This window comes from Gallus gallus, chromosome 1 (genome assembly GCF_016699485.2).
Source record: "Gallus gallus isolate bGalGal1 chromosome 1, bGalGal1.mat.broiler.GRCg7b, whole genome shotgun sequence".
In the NCBI taxonomy this organism is placed as follows: domain Eukaryota; kingdom Metazoa; phylum Chordata; class Aves; order Galliformes; family Phasianidae; genus Gallus; species Gallus gallus.
Genome location: NC_052532.1, coordinates 61,817,615 through 61,840,407, shown reverse-complemented (window position 1 = coordinate 61,840,407; position 22,793 = coordinate 61,817,615). Strand labels below are relative to the sequence as shown.

Sequence of the window (22,793 nt, the reverse complement as noted above, 5' to 3'; positions counted from 1 at the left end):
GGGCTTTGTCCTGGCCACAGCTGCAGGGCACTGAGTGATGCCCCCCCCCCAGGACTGATTCCAATTAGCGTCAGCGCCCAAGGATGAGGAGCAGCGCCCCGCCAGCCCCTGACCCACGCTTCCTGGGACTGCATTCCTCCCGGCCTAAATTGAACAGCTTGCTCTCATCACTCCGGGCGTGAGAGGAGATGTGACAGAGAGCAAAGCCAGCCCCGGGGCTCCCAAACCACCCGGGGAGCGGAGACGCACCAGGAGTCACCCTCAGCTCTTGGCCAGTTCGTTTGCTTTGGTTCATTTTCCTATCCTTGCTGGCAGCCTGACTCTCTGCTTAGGGCACAGAGAGAAGAGCTACAGCAGCAGGGAGAGGTCTTGCTTGGGCCTGTGAGCACAGGGTCCTTTGTGTGCACCTCTTTGCGGGAGGGCAGATGGGCCCTGGGAGGCTGTTGGGCAGGAGATGTGAGCAGCAGCATCTGTTAGCGGCCTGCTGAGGACAGAGGGAGCTCTGAGCAGTGCCAAGCCAGGCGGGCATGAAGCGATTCCCTGTGTTGGAAAGAAATGGATTATAGGCAGTGCGGCCCTGTCCAGCCACGCCTGTGTGCTCCCCGCCCGGCCCACCCGCTGCCCCTGCAAAGGGAGACAAGAAAACACACAGCAGCCAGGGAAAATGCTATTTTAAGAACGTACTTTATACAAAATAACCAATTCATATGGAAATAAAATCTACAGACCTCCAAGGATCAAGCTTTTAAAAAAGTTCTTTAAAAAAATTACCCAAACACACAGTATTAAACTAACTATTGAGGTAACTGTCGCTCTGGGGAACAAAGGTAATCAGCAGACCAAGACAAAATATACACAATATAAAAATAAATAGCATTCCCCTTTCCAGTATTGACCAGGAAAGTTCACATGACCTTGCAGCAGCAGGAGAGAGAGGAGGATCCCTGACACTGTGCTCTATGGGACGGGGAGGGAGGCGGGCACGAGGGCCGGCTCAAATTTGTTCCTGCACTGAGAAATTCGGGCTGTTGTCTTCAGCCCTCCCTTTGCACAGCAGCTGGGCAGCTCGGCTGCTACCCCAGCTGAGGATGAGTGGGCCCAGCCCCGAGCAGGAGAGCCCTGTGCAGAGCCCTGCATGCTCACATCTCTCCCCGCCTAAGGATGCGAGCAGGGTTTCCACACTCAGGCTGGGAGGTTGCTGCCCAGCACCCGCTCGCCCTCCTGCTGCCCATGATAGTCGCGATGGGTTGACAGGGCTGGGTTTTGCCCCATGGCTGCTGGGCCCTTCCCCACCCAGCACCAAAACACACAGCAACTCACAAACAGTCTCACCCGGAAAGAGAACGGCCCCCGTGTCCTCCTTACGCCCCCAACAGACAGATTACATTCTTTACAAACTTACAATAATACAAAAGAAAAAAAAAAACAAAAAACAAAAAACAAAAACCAAAACCAACAGCCCAAACAGCAAAGCAAACCAACCCCACCCAACTTCAGAAAATGGATGCAGTGGCATTGGCTTCCCCCACTCCCAGCGCCAAGCCAGACAGCTCTGGATGCTCCCCTGACCCCAGAGGCACAAAGTCAGGGCATGCCAACGACAGGCACCCCTCCTGCCAGCCCTGAATCCAGGCTCGGCTCCAATTGTTCCTTTCCTGACCTAATCCAACCCGTCGGTCACTGGGAAAGCAGCCATGTGGCAGCGAGGAGACACAGGGCTGCAGGAAGCACCTCGCTTTCCAGCCGCATCCTGGAGCCCCGCAGTGTGGTTTGGAGCCATCCCCTCCCTGCTCTGACACAGGAAGGTTGGAGCTGCACTGCTGCACACTGTTATCGCTCGGAAATCAGGCAGCAGTGCTCACTGAGCTCACAAGGAATAGAGGTAACAGGTTTCTGGGCTGTGCACACCATTTTTTTGTTAGCCAAAGCTACCACAGAGGTAGACGCGGCAGGTCCCACTCTGCAGTGGCGCCTGGCGGAGGGATGGCACCCAGCGTCACGCAGTGAGCCCAAAGGGTAGGAGGGCACTGCTGGATGCTGAGGGCACCTTGATGTCACAGGGAGGGTGATGCGCACTCCCTGCCTGCGTATGCAGAGGAGACAGCTGGCGAGCTGAACCTTCTGCCCCTCCACAGACGGTGAGCTCCTGTCTCTGCATCTGACAGCAACGGTGAAGCACAGAGGGAAGGAGCTTGAAAACAGGGCAGCAAGGAGAGGGGAAGCATTGGTGCATGACGCAAAGGGGGACCAAAGCCAAAGCCCACGCCCTGGTTCCTGCAGCTGCCTGGGGGCCTCGGGACAGGAGGGGGCTGCTGCACAACTTCCACCTGTCCTGTATGGATTGGAAGGCCCAAAGGCTCCCTTGGCAGCCCCTGGCCCAACGTTGCCCAACAAAGAGGAAACTGCCCACAAACAGTTCCACTTCTACTCAGGTGCAGATTTCCCAATTACTGCCCCTTTGCCAGCGAGCCACGTGTTTCCAAACAAAAGCAATGGAGAGAGGGACCTGCTGGAGCTGGTGACAATCCCAATGATTCCTTAGCCCTACTTAGTCCCTCTTCCGTCCCCCTTTCCACTGCTGGATACAGTTCTGGTTCTCTATTCATGCAGCCTCCTCCGCCATCCACATTTCAGAAAGAGGAAGACCTGTGCCAGATCTCCTCCACTGCTGCAGAACAAGGAGAAAAAGCCCAAGTGGACACAAGGCCATCAGCATTAACACTACAAAGCGCCCACGGCGTCTCAGACACCGCGCGTGAGCAGAAGCCGACAGCTACTGACAAGGGCATGGCCTCACGCAGCTCAGTCCACCTGCGCTGCAAAGGTATGCATGGACCAAGCAGACACACCACTGCGGAGCCTGCAGCTGTTCCACCCCTCGGGACATCACTTTTCCCTCACCACACTGCGGCACCTTCTCCAAAGTGCCACGGTGGACAATTGAAGCCCAGGGCACCTCCTCGAGAAGGAAAAGCAGAGCAAAGCCGCAGAGAGCAGAGCGATAGCCCTGGCTGGGCTCAGAATGCACAGAAAGCTGACAGCCATCAGCGGAGGAGACAAACGCGGGTCGTTCTCTCATTATACTTTCATTTTAAAGGGAGAAGTGTTGCTGTAAAGAGAGAGAAGCTGCCTCAGTCAGCAGAATGAGAGACAGCCCCTGTGATGAGCTTTCAGATAAGACATCAAGAAGCTGATAGCTCTCCAAGACCCCGAGAAACCACACGTACAAAAATACACACAGGAGATTTGCTTCAGAATTCTGCATGGGAAAGGCAGATGAGAAAGAACTAGAAGCCGTTCCAAGAAAAGCGTACTTCAAAGTCACAGATCAAACCAGCCAGGCCTTGAAACTTCCAATTTACTTTCCTCTTTTGTCCTTCTCATTGCAGGCTGGTGCCGTGGCTTGCCACCACACGCTTTGGTCACACCATGGCATTTAGAGACTGCAAACTTCTGCTGGACACAGCTCAGATCCCTGTGAACCCTCAGCTACCAATCTTCCCCAAATACTTGGTTCAGTTGCCAGGGCCCAATGGTGCTGAAGATGCCAAAAGTTCCCGGAGTCCCAGCAGAAGGTGATACAACTGCATTTAGAATGGGACTGAGCACCACGTGCCACTTGTACCACCAGAGCACTGGGAGATTTTGGCACACTCAGCGTTGCGTTCGTTCTACTACGCAATCTTGTTTGACACGTACAAGGGCTGCTCTGAAAGTAATGCCTCCTATTTTATTCTGCTGGCCCATGGCGCCAGAGGTGGATGTTGGTGGTATGGCAGTAGAGGTTAAACCTTCCCACCGACATTCTGTTACACGTTGTTGCCGTGTGACAGATGGCAGCAGAGGGGCAGTCTGACAGAATGGCGTCTGACACGGAAGTGCGTATGAAGCAGAAGTGCAGGATTGAATTCCTCCATGCGGAAAAAGAAAGGAAATAAGTAGGAGGCATTACTTTCAGAGTGACCTACATCTGTAATTACAAACCATGTCTTTCATATGAAAAAAAGTAATACCTATGGGAAACTCTGCAAAGTCACTTGCCCAATATGCCCTGTGAAAAAGGTCCAATTGGTAACACACCGTACTGCAGCGCTGCAGAGGATGAGAAAAGAGGGTGTTCCCATCAGATTCCAGAATTTTTCTGTACTCTGTTGAGAAGTTTTTTGAGTGAAGTGAATACAATAATCAAAGGATATTTAAAAAAATGCAACTTTTCTTCAGCACCGTACACCAACTCAAGGAAAAAAGCCTCACCTCGTACCTAAAGAGCTGCTGGTTTAATCTATTCTAAATCCCTCTTTAAATCTGTCCCTTTCACATTATCTACAAGCCAGCCCACACGGCATAGGTGGGAGATCAGAAACAACGAAAATCTCATTTTCTGCTTCTCTCTGTGCACTTTTGCTGTCGTCCCACCCCACTAACTGCTCTGGGAGGTGCAAATTTTCAGTGATTTGTTCAGATTGTACCCAGTGAGATAGAACTCTGGTTTGGGGGGGGGGTGCCTAGACGTCATCACAAAACAACAACAAAGCCAAAACCCAACCCAACCCGACCACAACCCGCAAACATTTCTGAGCAAAGCATTTCATAGTCTGGAAACTCAGAACTAAGGTTCCACAAGCAACACTTGATCTGAGCATGTCCTGTCCATGGGATATCCCTGTATTCCAGCCCTTGTTCCCTCTGTGCTACATCGGCACTTCGCTAATGCAAATCACATGCACCCCCAATAGCAACTTCTGTTAGTTGCTTTCATCAGAATCACCAACTACATCAAAAACCATTTACTTAGAAACCCACTCAATCCTGCCAGGTAAGGGACAGCATCTCCACGCCTCATACTCCATGTAGAATCCTAGCGGTATACCCATCATCCATTACCCTCCCCAGGCAGACCACAAGCAATCCTTGCCTTCCCTATTCCTCCTGTTTAACCTTGGGTTGGTACTCATCCAGATGCCGTGATCCCTAGAACCGCATTTTCAGTGCCAGTTCCAGCCGAAGATCAAGAGTGCTTTGGCTTTGTTTATAGCATCTAAAACCTCCTATTCCACAAAGCTCACCATGAACTGAAAGGCACTTGGAGTATTTGGGTAACGATCTATGGTGCAGAAGACACAGGCTGAAGTACGGCAAGGGTTGTTTGCAGAACACGCATTCTCGTTCCCAGCATTTCAAATACTTTGCTCTAAGTTAGACTTTACAGATCCTCCATTTTTAATGAAAATTAACTACAAGAACTAAAGATTTCCTTAAAAAGAGAAGCAACAGTTTTTTCATTTGTCCTAAGCTTACTGTCCTGAACAGTGGTTACACTTACACTCATTCCCATACCGAAGTCTTCCTCTGAGGAGGAGCCAGCTAGCCAGGCAGCCCGCTGGACAGAACAAAGAGCAGCTGCAGGCCACAGGCAGGGTGAAGCACTCAGTAAGGAGCAGTGAGCTCATAAACACACCTGTGGGACTAGCCGGAAGAAGTTGAACTCCTATCAGGCTTGGTGCGGCCACGCATGCTGGTGCAACCCAGCTACTATGGGTGACGGCACCATTTGAGATGACAACACAGCCAGAAAAATTCTCCAGAAACCTGGAGGCAGAAACCCTCCCGTGGCTGGTAGTGAAGACTCCAGGGCATGCTGTTCTGTCCTCACACACTCACCTCTGCTACCACAATTTGGCTGGCACACTGGCATGTCCTAATTACACCACTGTCCCCTCAGCGCCAACTGCAGCCCTCACTTGGGCTGTAGACTAGCAGATCTTTCTGCCCAGCCTTGCAGTGTAGCAACTCTACCTGGCTTTACTCTCTCCCAGAAACATTCAGCTATGTTAGTTCTAAGATGCGGTGCATACCTGCAGATGAGATTTCTAAGCAACTTATTTGTCAAACCTACACTTGAACTTCAGTGTCTGGCCAAAGACTGGGGCACAGGGGTTCCTCCATGCAGTGCCATTGCTGGTGGAGAGTCCTTACAGACTGTGTATTGACTTGGAGGGAAGCTGCCACCAGCCTGTGGTACTTGCTGCTACAGCATCAAAGATGGAAGAGAACAGACTCCATTCGAGCGCACAGCTCTCTCGTCTCCCACTGCCTGAGTCATTCCATCAACTCTGGATTTCACTGATTAGTGCTTTCTGAATCACCTGCTACTTGCCATAACCGAACCCAACTCCTCAGGCCAACAAACAGCTCACACTGTAGCAAACTGTTCCCTCAAACCAACCTCATACTCTTACTTCCACAGGCAACTGGGATATCAGGGGACTTCAGCTTACTTTCTGCTTTGCTCCTGCCCAGAGGGGAATAGAACAAAGGACAGAGAAGGTAAAGATGGATGCAGTTCCCCTCCGTGGCAGCAGGGAGTACAGCTCTGCACAACACTTCCTTTGTGGGATAGGTGCTGCTCCACACTCAGCGGGCACTGCTTTCACCAAAAGAAGTCCAAGATGACCAACTGTGCCCTTTCTTGTTTCCATGAGCACAAACTACTCCTGCGAGAAAGGCAGGAAGAGGGGTACTATGCTAGCACAAGGGACAACGCCGTGAGCATCCTGTGCTGGTTTCAATTCCTGGTCCTGGTTTCCTTGTTCCCCCATGATGACAGGAGCTGGAAGTGCACTCAGGCCCTGGATCCGGAGGGGCAGAGACAGGGGTGAGCGCGAAGGAGGAAGAGGAGAAGAGAAAGAGGAGGACACATTATGCTCCTGAGCAATTCCTGATATTCAGCCAAACAACTATCGGGTGGTGTCTCAGTTGCAGAGGACAGCAAGCCATTCATCTCATGTTCCCTGACCTCTCCCCGCTCCCCCAGACCCTCACCCTATCCTGAAAGACTTCAGTGTGATATGATTGTAAACAGTTACGGATTCCTCCAGTGCTAAGCCCACTACAAGCTGGGCCCACCCCCTCCCCCATTATGTACAATACATTCACCAACAACAGAAATTTATTTAAAAAGGCAACAGGTTAAATTCTGTAAACTGGATCCAGCTCCAAAACACACACGTTAATACTACAAGTAAAATTCCATCATCGTCCTCTTCCACCCTGAAAAATATACCTGAGTTTAGCAGTCAATGAAAGTTCTAGCCCCCACCCCCGCCCTCCCCACCCCCCCCAAAATCCCTCAAACCCTGAACGAGACGCAGTCTCCAGTCACAGAAAGCCACTAGTTTGGCGATGCTCGCCCTGCGCTGGCAAGCCGGCTGCTCGGCCGGTTGGTTGGGGCCCAGCACCACTCCGGGATTCCAGCACAAACGCCGTGGGGATGCTGTGATCCATGGACCCGGGAAGCTACATGCTGCTTGGGTGAGGGGAGGCCGGGAGGAAGGCCTGCCCCTCCTCCCCTTTGTCCAAATTACGTGTGGCTTTCATCTTCGTGAGGTCCTTCCTTCCTCAGACTAGCTCTGGAAGAAGAAAAAGAGGAGTTGGAGACCTTCAACTAGCAGCTTTAGAAAGGAGCAACCTCACTATTTCATGCTATTACTTCAAAGCTGGCGCTACCTGTGCTGACAGATAGTCAGCTAGTCAGCACAGTCCACTACGACAACACAGACATCCCCAGCCCCTCTACCTATCGGTAAGCTCACTTCCCAGCTTCCTCCAATGCTTCCCACTGCTAGCAAATACTTCACTCCTTCAATTGGCAGAGCAAAAAAAAAGGCTGAGCTCTGCTCTCCTTGGTGGTCCTTACTTGATCCAGAGGCAACGCTGATGATTTCTGTGGCGTCAGATCTTCTCGAGACATGGTTGCTGTAGGCATCTTCGGGAAAGGAACTTGAGCCTGATGCATTTGCATTCTGTAGTCAGGTTTAATGGAAAGAGTTTTTAAGCACATGAACATCACGAGTAAACCCCATCTACCTGGATGAACGCATGCAAGCACCATTCACACAGAAACATGCATCTTGCTTCTGTTCTCCCTTATGCCTTTCCCCCAGAACACAAGCTTTAATCCCTCTCTCCACCCCGCAGTGACTTAGTTGTAAGCCAAGCCCTCTCAATACTAGGAGAAAGAAAGCTCTTTAGCATGTTTTTCTCTCCTGCCTCACAGGGTTCAATGCTTCAATCACGCTGGAGCTACGGCAAAACAGTGAAAGCCAAAGCACGTTTATGAAGTCTGAACAGGTGATTTTTGGAGAAGTAGAATTTTTCACTTAGGAATAAAATGTAATATGCAAAATCTCAATGAGAATTCATTTTCTTTAAGGGAAGTATAAGACAGAGAGGAAAGGCAAAGAGAGAGCAGAGGAAAAAGGGGTGACACTGAAGTAGATTTCATAACAGTGCTAACTTCCACTTCAGTTAGCTACTCCCTGCATGAGGAACAGATGCAATAAAATTCTCACAAAGAAAATGGTAAGAGACCTTTTGGTTAAGAGATGCACAACACCAGACAACACATTAACAAAATACCATCAGGTAAAACAAAGCCCTGGTGTGGACATGGACAGGACAAACTAACAGGTCTCCATGATAGCTAACGTTACTTGTTTTAAAAAGCTGCAGTAAGACTCCGCAGCTCCCAGAAAGGTCTAAGGGCCCAAGAGCCATCTGTTAGCCCTCCATAGTACCAGCCAGCTCCTGAGACTGCATTCTGGGCCTTTCAAGGATACCCAACACACGCTGCCACCCAGGCATCGCTCCCTCCCACCTCACCTTCTCCCAGAAGACACGCTCTTACCCCGATGGTCTATACAAGTCCTGGGGTGGCCCCCCCATGCCACCTCCACTGCCTCTCTGCTCCATCAGCAAGGCCTGAAAGTGACCTATGTTCTCCTCCCGGCAGCGGTACAGGGGTCCCTCCTGAGAGAGGCCGTTAGCCTGGCCAGGGGCTGGATGATGAGACAGGTGGGCATTCATGGGTGATCCGTACGTCCTGGGCTGGAAATGACCGGCGGGATGCCGGGATGCGTAGGGAGAGCCAGTCTGCAGCATCACCCCGTGGGGAGGGAAAGCTGATGGCCCAAATCCCATTCCCGAACCCAGGTGAGGTGGGGGAGCTCCGTAGAGAAACTCTCCTGCTGCCACCGAGCTTTGCCTCTTCGTGGCCGCGTTGTGGTTGTCCAAATCTAGGAACTCTTTGGGACTCTCCGGCCGCTCCTGGGATTCCTCAGACTTCTCATCTTCAGGCCCCAGATCCCGCCCATCGCTTGGAGAAACCTCTTTGGCACTCGCTACGTCCATGCGGTTGGGAGAAGCCAGGGCAGCACTCAGTGCCTCGCAGCCCTGCAAGCTACTCACGTTCCCCCGGTCAGAGAAGGGGGGTCTGGCCAGGGGCGGGTGGCCGCTGGGGCTGGCCTGGGGGTGGAGAGGCCTCTGCCAGTCTGAGTAGCCCTGCGGACAGGCATAGTAGGGTGGCCGCTGGTAGTGGTGGTAGGAAGGTTGAGGCTGGGGCTGATAGGGGTAGGGCATGCCCTGGTGTGGCCGATAGCGAGGGAAGACCCCGGGGTGAGCATTGCTTGGCTGGAAGCCCCGTGCAGGAAAATGCTGTGGGTGGGACACCGGGGGAGGCTTCCCACCCATTACCGGGCTGAACCCTTGCAGCCCCGGGTTGATGTGGTAACGAGCGGCCGAATTTGGGTACTCCAGACCTGGCATGTAGAGAGGGTGGAACTGGTTGGGGGCAGCTCCCACAGTGCCAGCATCCATGGCGGGAAGGTTGGTGCCCTGCCCCATGCAAGGCACAGCCGCTTCGGGCAGAGCCTTCCCCCCGCTGCAGAGGGGCTTCTCCATCAGGCTGGCAGCCAGACCCTTGCTCTCTGCCGGCCCTTCGCCCGCCGCCCCGTTCTCAGACACAGGTCCTCCTCGCTCAGGGGTGGATGCCAGGTCCCTCATGCACCCCTGGGCACCTGGGCCAGCGTAGCTGCTCTCAGCCGGCCACGTGCCCTTGCTCTGGTTGGCCTTCAGATCGCTCTTCAGGCCGGAGCCGTCTCCCTCCCCGTCCGGGGGCAGGTTGCGTCGGGCGCACTCCATGGGCAGGGGGGGCTTGGGATGAGGTAGGAGTTTGGCGTAGGCCCTGTCGGGAATGCCGATGCACTGAGCCTTCTCCTCCACGCCTGCCAGTGGCTCCACTGGAAAGAGAGGGGGCAAACGTCAGGTGCTGGTCTTGTTTTGGAAGGCAGCCCTCCTGACCCCACACCCATGCCCATCCAAAGCAAATTTGTCAACAAGCAATTGCTGTCAGCTGAGCCAGATATGTCTAAATGACCTCCTGGGGCCCACTTTTGGCAGAGAGAACAGCAGCATCATTCCTGATAGCTTTTTTCCCCTCTATGGCTACTGACACAAAGCCTCAGCAGAAACTCGAGGGTTAACTCTGACAAATCCTCAACATTTGGATGGAGAAAGCACCCCAAGGTGCTGAACTGTGCCAAAGGAAGGGGAATGACTTTCTAAAGCCACGGAGATGGTTCCATCAAAGATTTCCAAGTACTTCAAAGCCTAAAATACCTCATCCCCTACTCAACTCTCACGATGGCCAGAACACAGCACCAGGATAAATGTGAGCTTTGTGGGGCTGTAGCCTTCCTCCCACAGCCAACAGAGAGATCTTCTTTCACAGATCCTTAGAAATCCCAAGGGGCATTTTTAGAAAGTTGGGCAACCTCTCAAGAGCTTGTTCTTTCAAAAGAGCTCTTTTTGAAACTACTCACGAGGTTGCACACTCCCTTCTCTGGGAAAGATGGCATATGCAAACTGAATCCTTATGATTTCCATTAAGATACAACCCTGGTGTAGTCAGCAAATCACCGTCAAGAGTAACATGGCACACATGGCTTTGGGCTGACAGATGGGCATGCAGAGGCTGCCTCACGGAAAGGCAGCACTGGAAAATACTGCACGTTCCCCAAGACAGTGAGCTAAAAACTGGGGCTTTTTTGATTTCAGGCTGTATTTCCCCTTCTGGGCCACAAACACTGCTTGCCTGCAGTTGGCCAAGAGCACTGCCACATACCAAGGTACTGTGAAGCCAACCACAGCCATGTTTTAACCAACTGTGATGTAGAGATCACAGGAAGGCTGAGGTTGTAATGGACCTTAAATATCATCGAGCTCCAACCCCCTGCCATGGACTGGCTGCTCCCCACCAGCTCAGGCTGCCCAGGGCCCTATCCAACCTGGCCTTGAACAGCTCCAAGGATGGGGCACCCACAGCTTCTCTGGGCAGCTGTGCCAGGGCCTCAGTGCCCTCTGAGTAAAGAATTACTTCCTAACATTTAACCTAAATTTCCTATCTTTTAGTTTAAAGCAATTCCCCCTTGTCCTATTCACTATCACACTGCATAAAAACTTGAAGATGTGGCCACTCTGCTCTGAAATCACCCTGCGTTCTCCCCCAGTCTCTGTTCTATATCCAGCACAGCTAAATGATAATGAGTTTTAAGCAATGCTACACAAGGAAAGAGTTTCCTCTTAGTGCAAGGCACACAAGGCATTGATAAAAAATACAAGGTTTTTGATCTCTAGTTTACCAGCCAGAATTAATGAAATATTTGTTTTTGATCTCCAGGGTTTTTTGATCTCTACTTTAGGTTCAAGGTTTTTTTGATTGATCTCTAGGTTACCAGCTAGAATGAATGAAATTCCACTAGAAAGAAACTTGTGGTGGCACATATGACACGTTGCCATCCCATCTGAACTGACATGGCTGCTCAGCGCCTTGCTGGCAGTCCTCCTCTGTGAAGATAGCGAGACATTAAGCTCATGAGGCACATGTGCATTTCAGAGAAGTCATCCTGACAGATACTCAAAGCAGTGTATTTAAACCACTTACTCACACAACATCGACTCTCCTTACCTAACTCTTTGCAGACTTGATTTTTATATTAAATTCAAGTGAGCTGCAAGAAGCATCACAGACCGTGCTTTGCATTTGCACCCAAAGGCAAACTGATAACTTGCAGGTATACCTGGGAAGGAGGGGAGCTCTGGCAGGCACAGTGAAGTGAAAAATCTAGGAAAATCTAAGTGATGGCTGGAGCAGGAAATATATAAAATATATAAAAGTATGTATATAAACGATGTGCCCCACAACTATTTGATCAGTAATTAGTAAAACTCAGTAATTAGAGTAAAACTCGCTTTTGCTGCTGAGCCTCTGCCAGTGGTTAAAATGGGCTCTGGTGAGTCTGAAAGAATATATTTCCCACTTCTTTAGTGGTGCAAATCTGAATAAAACCACATCTACAGATACAGGCTTTGGGCATCGGCAACACAATTAAGGTTGGTACACCAACAAGAGTTTAGAGCAGTAGAGCTACTCCCTGTGAATGCCCATCCACTGGGCACAGCTCCTTGCTCCCCATAGGCACAAAAACCATAGAATCATTTGAGTTGGAAGGGACCTTTTGAAGGTCATCCAGTCCAACTTCCCTGCAACGAACAGAGATATCTCTACAGCTAGAAGGATCCACGAGGCTGCATCCTCTACATCCAGAGCCCCTGGCAGAAGCGAGGACAGATGAAAAGCTGCTGGGTGGCCTCTGGTCAGTGCCATGGGGAGTTACCTTGGTTGCTCTCCGGCTCCATGGTCTGATCCTGCGAGCTCCCATTCCCCACGACAGGCTTTGGGGGTGGCACGCCAGTGGAGGCAGCGTGAGCCAGCTGGGGAAAGGGCCCGGGAAGGTGCGGTGGGGGCGGCTGGCGAGGGTGGTAAGGCACGCCTGGCGGGCACACACGGGATGACAGCTGCTGCATGGCGATCATCTCTGGGCTGTCCATCATGGAGTCCCCACCCTGGCACCCTCTTTGAACCTGAGGCGGTCCCCCGAAAAGAGCAGCTGGTGGCTGCGGCATCCTCTGGCTGGTGGTTTTCCCAGGTGGTCTGATATACCCTGAGGGAGGCACCCCGTGAGGTAGAAAGTTTGATTGCTCAGTCCACTGGCTGGGAGGCAGAGGTGGCCGTATGGCCCGGGGCTCCATCATATGGCCGATGGTGCGGGGCTGGAGCGAGGGTGCCGGCCCCATAGGTGCCTTCTCCTCTGCCCCCACCGCACTCTGGCTGCTGGCTCCATGGCTGCCATTCCACAGGGCAGGGTGCCCGCGATTCAGGTACTTGTAGGGCCGGTACATGTGTCCTGGTGGCATCTCCGAACCCTCTGGTGGCCTCACTGGAGGCCCGTTGTGCCTGGGAGGAAGGAATCCCTGCTGGAACTGCGCTGGTGAGTAGACGGCGTCGGGAGGGGGTCCACTCATGCACCCTAGCTGCAAGGCGCTGGGACGGGGTCCAAGACCAGCGATGTGGGTCGGCCCTGCACACACCTGCTTCTCGGGAGTGGCCAGCCTGTGCCCACGGTGCTCGCTCAGTCCCACAGCCGGCTGGGGAAGGAGAGAGAGTGGCTGATTATCAGTTGGAGGAAGGTGGGTAAGCACCGGTGTGCCAGCAGATTGCTCTGAAGAGAGGCACGAAGGGGAGCAGAGGGGACCTGCAGAGTGCCTTTGCTTTTATTATTAGCAAAGCAGACAACAGCGTTTCTGGAAGCTATGGGTTTGTGGGGTTGTTTTTTTTTTTTCCCCATCTGTTTCTTTGTTTTTACCTGCATGGCAAAGTGCTGGTGCTGCTGAACCGGGTCTCCAGGATGGGGCTCTGGCACTCGCGGCGAGCCATAGAGCTTCGTTGGATCTGATCCACGCAGTGGTCCAAACGTTCCCGGTACGGCTGGTCTCTGGGGGATGAGCAGGTGTGAGGGAGGGAGAAATAAAACCATTTGTGAGATGGAAAAAGGCAGCAGAGCCGCTCCAAGCATGGAGAAGTCAAGATCAAAAGAACCACACAGAAAAGCAGGTGGGGTTTTTGGAGATGCCAGGAAAAACCTGTAGGCTATCACATGAGATGACACCGTTCCCCACTCTCTCTCACTCATGTGTTCCTGGGCTCAAGCCGTGGTACACTCACCCACCTCCCAGCTATTGAGGAGCAAACAAGAAGACTGGAGGGGACAGTGCTCCTCTCCTTGGAGCAAACCACAGGAGCATTTGAGCAGAATGACAGGGAATGTGCTGAATTTCTTTCAGAAGAATAGCTGGCTCCAGCTCTCCTACTTGCTTCCACTGTCTGCATCACAAGAACGGCCCTAAAACATTATTTGATTTCTAGCTAAAAAATGAGGGGTATCCTGGATCTCAGAGGAGCAGCTGTCACAATGCACCACAAGACGTCACTGGTTAAAATGGAAAAGACAGTGAAGGATGGGTGAGGAGCAGCCCATAGAACAGGCAGAACAGGTGGTCCTCAGAGAAGAAACGTCAGGCTAAAGGGAGGTCACTGCTACAGCCCAGGGTGGCCTTGTGTGTGGTTTTGTTTACAGCCTTTATGAATACTCAAAGCACGAAATGCAGTAGTACGCAGATGGCACAAAGTTACCAGGCATCTGTAAACAATTGAGACAAAAGAAGGCTGGCTTGCTCAGCATCATAAACCGGAGGTTAAAAGAGGAAACGTGACTGCTTTACATGCACATGGGGTACCTCTCCAAAGAGAGAATAGAAGTGGGGGAGCCGAGCCTGACCAAGCATATGTGGGTACCTGCCGACATAGAATGTTATAAGACCACTCCTAACTACTGTGGCAGCAATCTGCAACAGCCTCCAGCTACCGAAGTAGCTACTCTTCTAGCCTCAACATACTGTCCTACCAGTAACTATTTTCTGTCCAGTTTCCTCAACCAGCTACACGGAGACCGGGTAAGACTGAACTGTTTCAGGTTAAATTTAACGGCTAAAGTTTCAGCTTGAGAAATCACAGCTCTGACCCTCAAATCTCTGAGAAAAGATCCCTGCCACGTTCCACAGAGTTTTATTCTCTTTTCCCTCCCTGCCTCCATGGGCTTGATGGATAAAAACCATCAGAAACCACTCCTTACCATTTGGCCGGGATGTGGCACAGGGCTGGGCATGCCACCGTACTGCAGCGAGCGGGGGAAACCTCTCCCATTGGAAGGGCCCACTTCTCGAGGAGGCTGCAGGGAGTTTCCACTCGGATCCTCCGCAGAGGATGAGGAGAAGGAGGAGGACGAGGAGGAGGAGGAAGAAGCAGGAGCCCTGGAAGTAGCTCGATATGGTGGAGGTTTCCCTCCATTTTCCAGGCGTTGCTGCCTCTTGCCTGGTCCCTCTGAGTCTCGTGACCGAGTCCAAACATTGCCACCACTGGAGCGGCCAGTTCGTCGGCTCCTCTTCTCCCGCCTCCCGTCTTCTCTGATCCAGAACTCCTCATCCGTGTCTCCATCTTCCCCAGGGAAGTGCTTCATCATTGCTCGGTGGAAACACCTCTCCAAATTGTAAGCCATCTTGGTATATTCTACCATGAAAAAAGAAACAACTCAGCAATGTCAGGGACAGAGACGTCTAGAGAAGAACAGTTAAGCAACGTCAGACTTTCCTTATTTCCCCAGCCAAATTATCTCCACAAAGTTTCTCGGAGAAAGACTTCTGTCTCTATCTAGTTGACTTTGGTTTATGTTCTTAAACTTGATAAGCAGTGCGGCATCAGATTTGTTCAGTAACCCCACCAGAGGACAGGCACACAGGCATGACAAAGTACCACTCGCGGCACAGCTTGCACAGTCAGCATTAACCTAATGTCCCAGAATAGTGCCAAGAATTACATTACGACGGACACCACCTCTGCTTGCAGAGATGCGTGACCTGCACAGCTAGCCAGCAGTGCCAAGGGAAGAAATGTTAACTTCCAAAGCTATCTGATTATCTTTAAAGGCTTTTCTTGGACCGGTTCAAATCCCTGCTGCATGCTACAAGACAGAAAAATCAAAGACACTTTATCCATGTTCAGTTTTTAAAGCATTTGCTGACCACAACAAAAAAGCTATTACAAATATCAGTGTCATAATTGTGTCATTCCACGGCACAGTTCTGCTCAGAGGGGCTCCTTCATTGGAACTGATAAGAATAAAAAAAGACATGCGAGAGGTGTCAATGACAAGGGCTTGAAGCACATGGCTTTCCAATTGTTTCTGCTGAAATAGCCCAGAAGTTCCTTGGGAAACAGAACTCTCCCAGTGGCAGCACAGGAATGCTTTTACTCAAGGCCCACACTGACAAGCTAAAGAGCTCGAACTAATTTCACTTTGAAGACAGTCTGCAGTGATGATCCACCATATGGGAACTGATTTCTTACCTAAGCAACATGCAGAATTTTAATTGGCATGGCAGTTAAACCCAGGGTTTCCCATTTGTGGACCCATGTTATTCATTCAACAGCCAAAGAAGCTAAACAAAAAGATACGTTTTCCATCCAAAGGCTCATTTCTCAGATTTCCGTATTACTCTGCAAACATCAGGGACTGACCAGACTCCTCTGCTCTTCAAAGTGTATGTTAGATAGTAAGAGACAAAGTGCACAGAAACATATGCGGGCACACAAAGGAACAACCTTGTAAAAAAAAAAAACAAAAATAAAACAGATTTTGTATGCTCTGCCTTCACTATCTACCAACATATGAGTCCCATTGTGCCAGACCACAAATCAGCATGACAGCTGTGCTAAAAACCTGTCTAATCCCCAGGCTTTATTACTCAGGAGCTCCTACTCTCTACTCCAGACTCTCAAAAATACCCTGGAAGAGAGTAAGCATAAATCCAGTTCTGGTGAGTAGGGAGAGATCGGTACTTGTTTGCAGCACTGAGTCAAAACAGACGAACATAGCATCTTACTGCTCTTACCACTGCCTTCACCATTGTACTTAAGACAGTTCCTGAACATGGTCTTCATATCGCCCACAAATTCTTCCTTGGTGCAGTACTGACCTCCATTCAACTTCTTCTCCATGCTAGAGATGTCCATGGGGGCCTGAAATGCAACAAAACTTCCCTTGAGTTACAGTGAGTACAGTGGGACTTGCAGCATTACATAAAGTACAAGCTTCTTCGTAGAAAGCCATGCAGAGCAGAGACTCTCACCGTGCATTTCCTAGACCCAAAGGAACACCTGCAATTTGACTTTGAGGATAACACAGCCCACAGAACTTCAAAGCACTAATAAATAATTGCATCCCAGTCAACAAAAAGCATCAGTCAGGCAAGCTGGATTGTGTTCCCTACCTTAATGATCTGGTAGTAGTTGGGAGCATATGATTCATCAACAGGCTCCAAGAAAGGCCAAGAATCCTTGTGAGCCTTTACCACATCTAGAACTGGTAGTCACAAAAGACAGGCAATTGTTAAACATACATGCACAGGGGAGTCATTCAAAGAAGAAAAGCGGGACAGGATGACTAACCTTTATACATGGCTGTGAACTCATCATCCAGTTCAAAGCTGTAATTGAAAAAACAACAGTGAATATAAGACTTAGGACATACAAGGCATTTCATTTTACTTCATCTTCCCTTCCACACCACACGCAGTGCCATGATGCTAACAGGCCTCATCACAAACACTCCTCTAGCATGGAACAAATCCAGATGTTTCTCAGCTTATTCCTTGCTGCTCTCCAACCTCATTTCTCCCTCCTCACTTCTGTGAGCCATCACACTCCTCCCCTCCCTACAAATGCTTCACTGCACAGGTGCACTACACGCACAGCTGCATACTCACAGATCCTTGGTCCTTCGCTCTTCCCTGGTAGGCGAACTGGGATCCAAGTGGGAAAGCTCAGGAGGGAGCTCCTTTCCCTGTGCCAGCAGCCAGGCCCGCTCTTCACGAAGCTTCCTTCTCCTGGCTCGTTCTGCAGCAGGGAGGGGAGATAAGCAAAGAAGCAATTCATCACTACTTGTCAACAGTGTCTTGCAGGGAAAACTCAGGCAGCTCCTGTGGCTATCAAGAGCTCCACTGAAATGTTCTTTCAGTAAAAACAGCAAAGAAGCAGAGGAGCTGATAGAATACCATGCACCACAAACACATCTCTTCAGTTTTTGTTGACTATACCGTCAGCAAATTTGGCATGATACTGTGATGCAGATGCTCTCCTAGCCAACCTCCAGAAAAGTTCCTAACCATGGCGTGGTACAGAGAGAGAAGTTCAAAGCACAGACTGAGGCACAGATCAGTTCAATGGAAAGACTTGGCTTGTTAAGTTACCATCCTACAGCTGTTCACTGCTACTCCCACGTTGTCAAGAAGGAGCAATTATTCCTCAGCCACATCAACTCAAGGCAGCTGGTTTTGCCCTGAGGTTGATAAAGAGCAGTGCTGAAGGATGAATGAAGTTCTCCCATCTGGGTAGCAATGAGTAGCTGGAGTCAATAATATTTTCCATCACCAGAGCTAGCTTGGGAAGATTGTTCAGGTGGGTCTTTACAGCCAGGGCAAGCAAGCCACCATGCTGGAAGGCCATTGAGACAGGTTTGGTTTAAGAGGTGAGAGACAGGAAGAAGCAATGTTAGTAATATAACCAGTGTTCTGCAACCAGACAGCTGGCTAGCAGACTGCTTTATAATATATAGTTTATGGACTCTTATGAGCCTCATTTCCTTTTTGTTAGAGCAAATCTGAATTCATTTGACTTGCTAAACACCTGCAATTGTATCAACCTTCTGCTGAAGCAGAACTTTCTGTGAAAATACTCAAGGAGAGATGATACAGAAAAAACACCCCAAAAAACAGGCCACACCTGGGGCACCTTCCACTCTGGTGGAAGGGTATAAATAGTCTCTCTTACTCTGCCAAAAGAAAGCTGGAGATGGAAAGCAGGCGGAAAAGAAAACTAGAAATGGGCATCTCCAGAATAGCTCTATCTGTATGCTCTTAGAGTCCTTACTCTGACATTAGAGTCACCACTTCCATAGACATTGTTACTAAACAAAGGCTTACATGTTTTCCCTGTAGATACTGAGGAAAGCATCCTTTTCCCTGAAAAGAAGTTGATGGTCATAGCTTGTGCCCCATTAAAAAAAGCAATGGATTTCTCTACTGGGAAGAAACCAGATGTCACAGTAACACACTGACATGACTACCATTAGCACCGCTGCAAGTCATGGCTTCACTCGAGGAACAAGTCCCTCATCTTAATGCATATTCTCACAAGATAACAGTTGTTCAGAAATAGCTACAAGGGAGATACTTCCAGGGAAATCCATGGCCAGATATATCAAAGACCCGTTGGAAAAAAAAAAAGTCCAAGTTTCCCATAACCAGACTGTGGGTTGCACTGACGATGAGAGGACAGGGCTTGTATCTAAGATGTCCTACAAAATCAGCATGTTTTATACCACATAATGAGAAAGATGTCCAACCTCAAACTACAGTTAGCAGAGATTAACAGAGTCAATCCAAGCACAGTTCAGCACTGCATGCTTCTTTGGTAAAATTAACATCACTTAGATTACATTATTATGGATGCCAAAGTGAAAAACCTGAGAAACACGTATGGCAATGACCTGGGCAGCAAAAGGAGAATCTCATAGCAACAGCAACTAAGAGGTAAGGTCATGTAGATTTTAGAAATCCATCAATGCCCATCAGGGACCCAATACAGTAAACTGATAGGAATTGCTATGTGCTAGCCTGCTACAGCTCAGGTCCCTGTACCACAGGAAGATTACACAGCATGTTAAAGGTAGAGCTCACTGTCATGCTCTTGACATAGGTTGAGACCTAGTCAACAATTATCAAAAGCTAACTAATGCCCTAAAAAGTACCTCAGACAGCTAGGAAGTCATGTATGTGAGAGGTAATGTTTGAGCAGCATCTAAGAAGAGAACCGAAGACTCTAACCTGCTGTTCTGGTAGAAATCTAGAAAACTGCTTCAACTCAAAGTCAGGAAAGTCCAGATGGGCCCAGCAGGAGGGTCACTAAATGGGGAGTGCGTTGGAGTAGAGGGAAGTGAAATCCCATACAGGAAAGAGGAAAGCCATCTGAAAACAGGCACAGAATCCGAAAATGAGAGCCAGGTGAAGTGCTGATGAAGTCTCAAAGAGCACAGACACTCCATTCTGTGTTTCATATCACCCCTCTACAGAAGACCTTGCAAAATTGCTCGGGATTTAACAAAAGAAGGCAGAACACAATAAAATTTTTGTTACCCTAAAAGTTCAGTCAGGGGATGTCCAGTTTTAAAAAGTCTGAGCCAAGCAAAACAAATGACTTCATTTGCAAATGACTTTCTGTTCATCGTAAGAACTATCACAGCGCTGTGCTAATGCAGGATGTGCTTGACCATAAGGAAAGATGGTTAAGAAGCCAAAGCTTTTCCTGGAAAGCTGCTGTTTCTAGGGATGAAAAATACTGAAGTGATTTAACTGAACAAATGATTTAAATAACCTTTCCAAACAACTTTTGCATCACTTTAAAAGTGGACTTCTCTTGACTTAGCCTAAACTGACCGGGAAGAAGTTTGAACTAGACTGAAAGAAACTGCTCAAACCAAAATAAAAGCATGTCGGTCAAGGAAAGCACAAAGGAATACAAAATGGCTTAAAACAATTTACTGACCAACCCCATGCCAGTTTTTTGGAGTGGCCCTGGTACATTCCCATCAGATGACATAGTGATTGTGTTTACCCAAAAACTGACAGAGCTTATAAGAGAACAATACCAGCCCAACTCTGAATATCACATTTGTCTTTGCAGATCTTCAGGATCTTCAAGATTAATTTTGTCTATAAGGGTAAAGAATTAAAGCACAAAGAATACACAATATGCCAAGGTGAAACAGATGTCTGTGACAGATCTGGAAGCTGGATGACTCTGAATTTAAAGCACCAGGTTAGCCAGGACTGGCAACCAGAAGTATATGAAGGCCAAGTAAGTAATTGGATTCTCAAAAGGTTAGAAAGTAGGCAGGTAAAAGAAACTATTCTTAGATAACATCTGGTCTGCTACCAAACATCTGGCAGCAAACTGTTTCATCTGGGAAAGTTTATGGGGTTTGTATGAACTTTTTTTTTCCCCATCCCCTTCTGATTCTTTATCAACTTAAGGATTCACAATACTGATACTGCCATGCAGCACGAGAACAGTTTTCTGAAGATGTTGCATTTCCCTGGAGCTGTGACAGCCCAGCCAGCCACTGTGGCAAAGCAGAAACTGAAGTTGTCACTTGCCAGTGCTCTGTTTGGTCTTCTCACCTTTAGTTCTCTAGCAGGTGAGGTCAGTAGCAATATAAAGCTACTACTCTTGATACTCCCATGTCGTCCCCTTCCCTTTTGCCCTGAAAGGAGTCCTTTCATCATGCAGTACACCAGAAGGACAAATGCCTGTTCAGCAAGTTAAGTCAGCTAATCCCATGCACAGAGAAATACATGAGGACCACAGCAGGAAGATGGAAGGAGGAAGCAGAGGAACAATATGAATAGTGGGACAAAACGAGTATAACTCAAGGAAGAAGACAAAACTGAAAGGCACACAAGAGAACAGGCATCAACACAGAGATGGAGGACAAGGCAAAAAGAAACTACTGTCAGGCCAATTTATCTGAGCCAAGTCCAAGTAAAGACATCCCCATTGGCATGCCTGGTAGGAGAGAAATGCAAATAGTAGATTTTAATTCAAGACCTTGGTGTCAACTCTGAAATCTCCCAGCTCTGCTTCACACTGATTGCACGTACCTTCCACTGCTTTGACCTTCTCCTCCATTTCTCTCTTTCTCTCCTCCTTTAGCAGCTGCTCCTGCTCCCTTTTCTGCACTGCTAAAAGGATTTGACGCTCCTCTTCTTCCTCTCTGCGCCTCTGCTTCTCCATTGAACTGAGCACATTTGGGTTTACCTGTGACAAAAGAGTGCACAAAAAACATGTAATGCATTGGCTTATTCAAGTCTGAGCAGAGGCAGGTTTACTTTGAGCAATTACTAGGCACAGTGAATGGCTGGAACAGCAACAACAAAAAGATTTGTACATATGAATTCTCAGATGAAAAGCAACAACGTAGAGGAAAGTTACTTGTCAAGCAATGAAACCCTACTGACCCAAGGAGGAAGGAAGGAGAAGTAATTGGTTAGACAAACTGCTGCTCCATCAGAGCTGTATAATTCTGATTTCCTTTCTGGGCAAAGGATTCTGACTGTTGATATCTCTATGCAACACCTTCTACTCCTTCCATTAAGTGAGTCTCGAGCTGCAAGAATGAGCAGAAAAAACTACTCCGCTGAACCTGGCTCTACTATAAAATACACAGTACTTGGGACAGAAAAAGAGACCAGTACGGCCTTACATCAAGGTGTTCTTTGTGCTTCCCTTCAAACTGTATTTCTGCATGCTAATCTCCCCTAAACTAGCTCTTGCTCATTTATTTGGGCAGTTTTTTTTCTTTTTCCTACTGAGTCCCCTGGCCAGCATTCTCATTCAAGTACGCCTGGTTCTTTATTGCCCTACTTCCTTACCTCCCCATGCCCAGCAGGCTGTAAGGCTGTGTTTGATCCCACTTAAGACTGCACACTTCCCAGACCAGGAATTGCCTGCTCCTGTTTCTCCAATAAAGTGTGAAGTATGTATAAGACAGCGTGGAATAACCTTTATTGGTTTAATTTAATTAAACAACAAATGAATCAGTCATCCACTCTTTGACTTCTGCAAGATCAAGGTACGTGTGCCCAACCAGCATGGAATGTCAACAAGAACAATGTGCACACAGTTTTGTTCACCTTCATTTTCAGTGACTAACCAGCAAGTATCACTTAGGCAGAAGGCATTTCCTGAGGATTAGCAATCAGCTGGAGTTCTCTGGCTGGTGCTCAGGCCATCAACCTCCCCAGGCCTATTATAATCCCCAGAAAAAAAATCTGGCACCATGGTTACTATTTTGTACTTGCTTCATTATCTAGAAAGGAAACCTGAAAGTGTTTTGGTAAATGCCTAGAAATGTCGTCTGGTTTTACCATACATTCATTCCCTCTCT

The 22,793-nt window shown here is 49.1% G+C and overlaps 1 protein-coding gene across 2 annotated transcripts in view; it reads right to left on the bottom strand.

Annotated features, from left to right (window-relative positions):
* Nucleotides 1-665: 665 nt before the first annotated feature.
* Nucleotides 666-22,793, bottom strand: part of CECR2 (CECR2, histone acetyl-lysine reader) — a 98,751-nt gene continuing 76,623 nt past the window's right edge. The window contains exons 8-18 of one of the 2 annotated variants that reach the window (XM_046939260.1): nt 21,508-21,664; nt 17,557-17,686; nt 17,240-17,277; nt 17,062-17,153; nt 16,684-16,810; nt 14,868-15,301; nt 13,542-13,670; nt 12,513-13,323; nt 8,687-10,076; nt 7,697-7,802; nt 666-7,409 (exon numbers count right to left, since the gene is read on the bottom strand). In XM_046939260.1, the coding sequence (XP_046795216.1) occupies nt 7,404-7,409; nt 7,697-7,802; nt 8,687-10,076; nt 12,513-13,323; nt 13,542-13,670; nt 14,868-15,301; nt 16,684-16,810; nt 17,062-17,153; nt 17,240-17,277; nt 17,557-17,686; nt 21,508-21,664 (3,420 nt within the window). In that variant the 3' untranslated portion in view covers nt 666-7,403. The remainder of the gene's footprint in view (nt 7,410-7,696; nt 7,803-8,686; nt 10,077-12,512; nt 13,324-13,541; nt 13,671-14,867; nt 15,302-16,683; nt 16,811-17,061; nt 17,154-17,239; nt 17,278-17,556; nt 17,687-21,507; nt 21,665-22,793) is intronic. The other variant, NM_001397650.1, reaches the window with a different exon arrangement.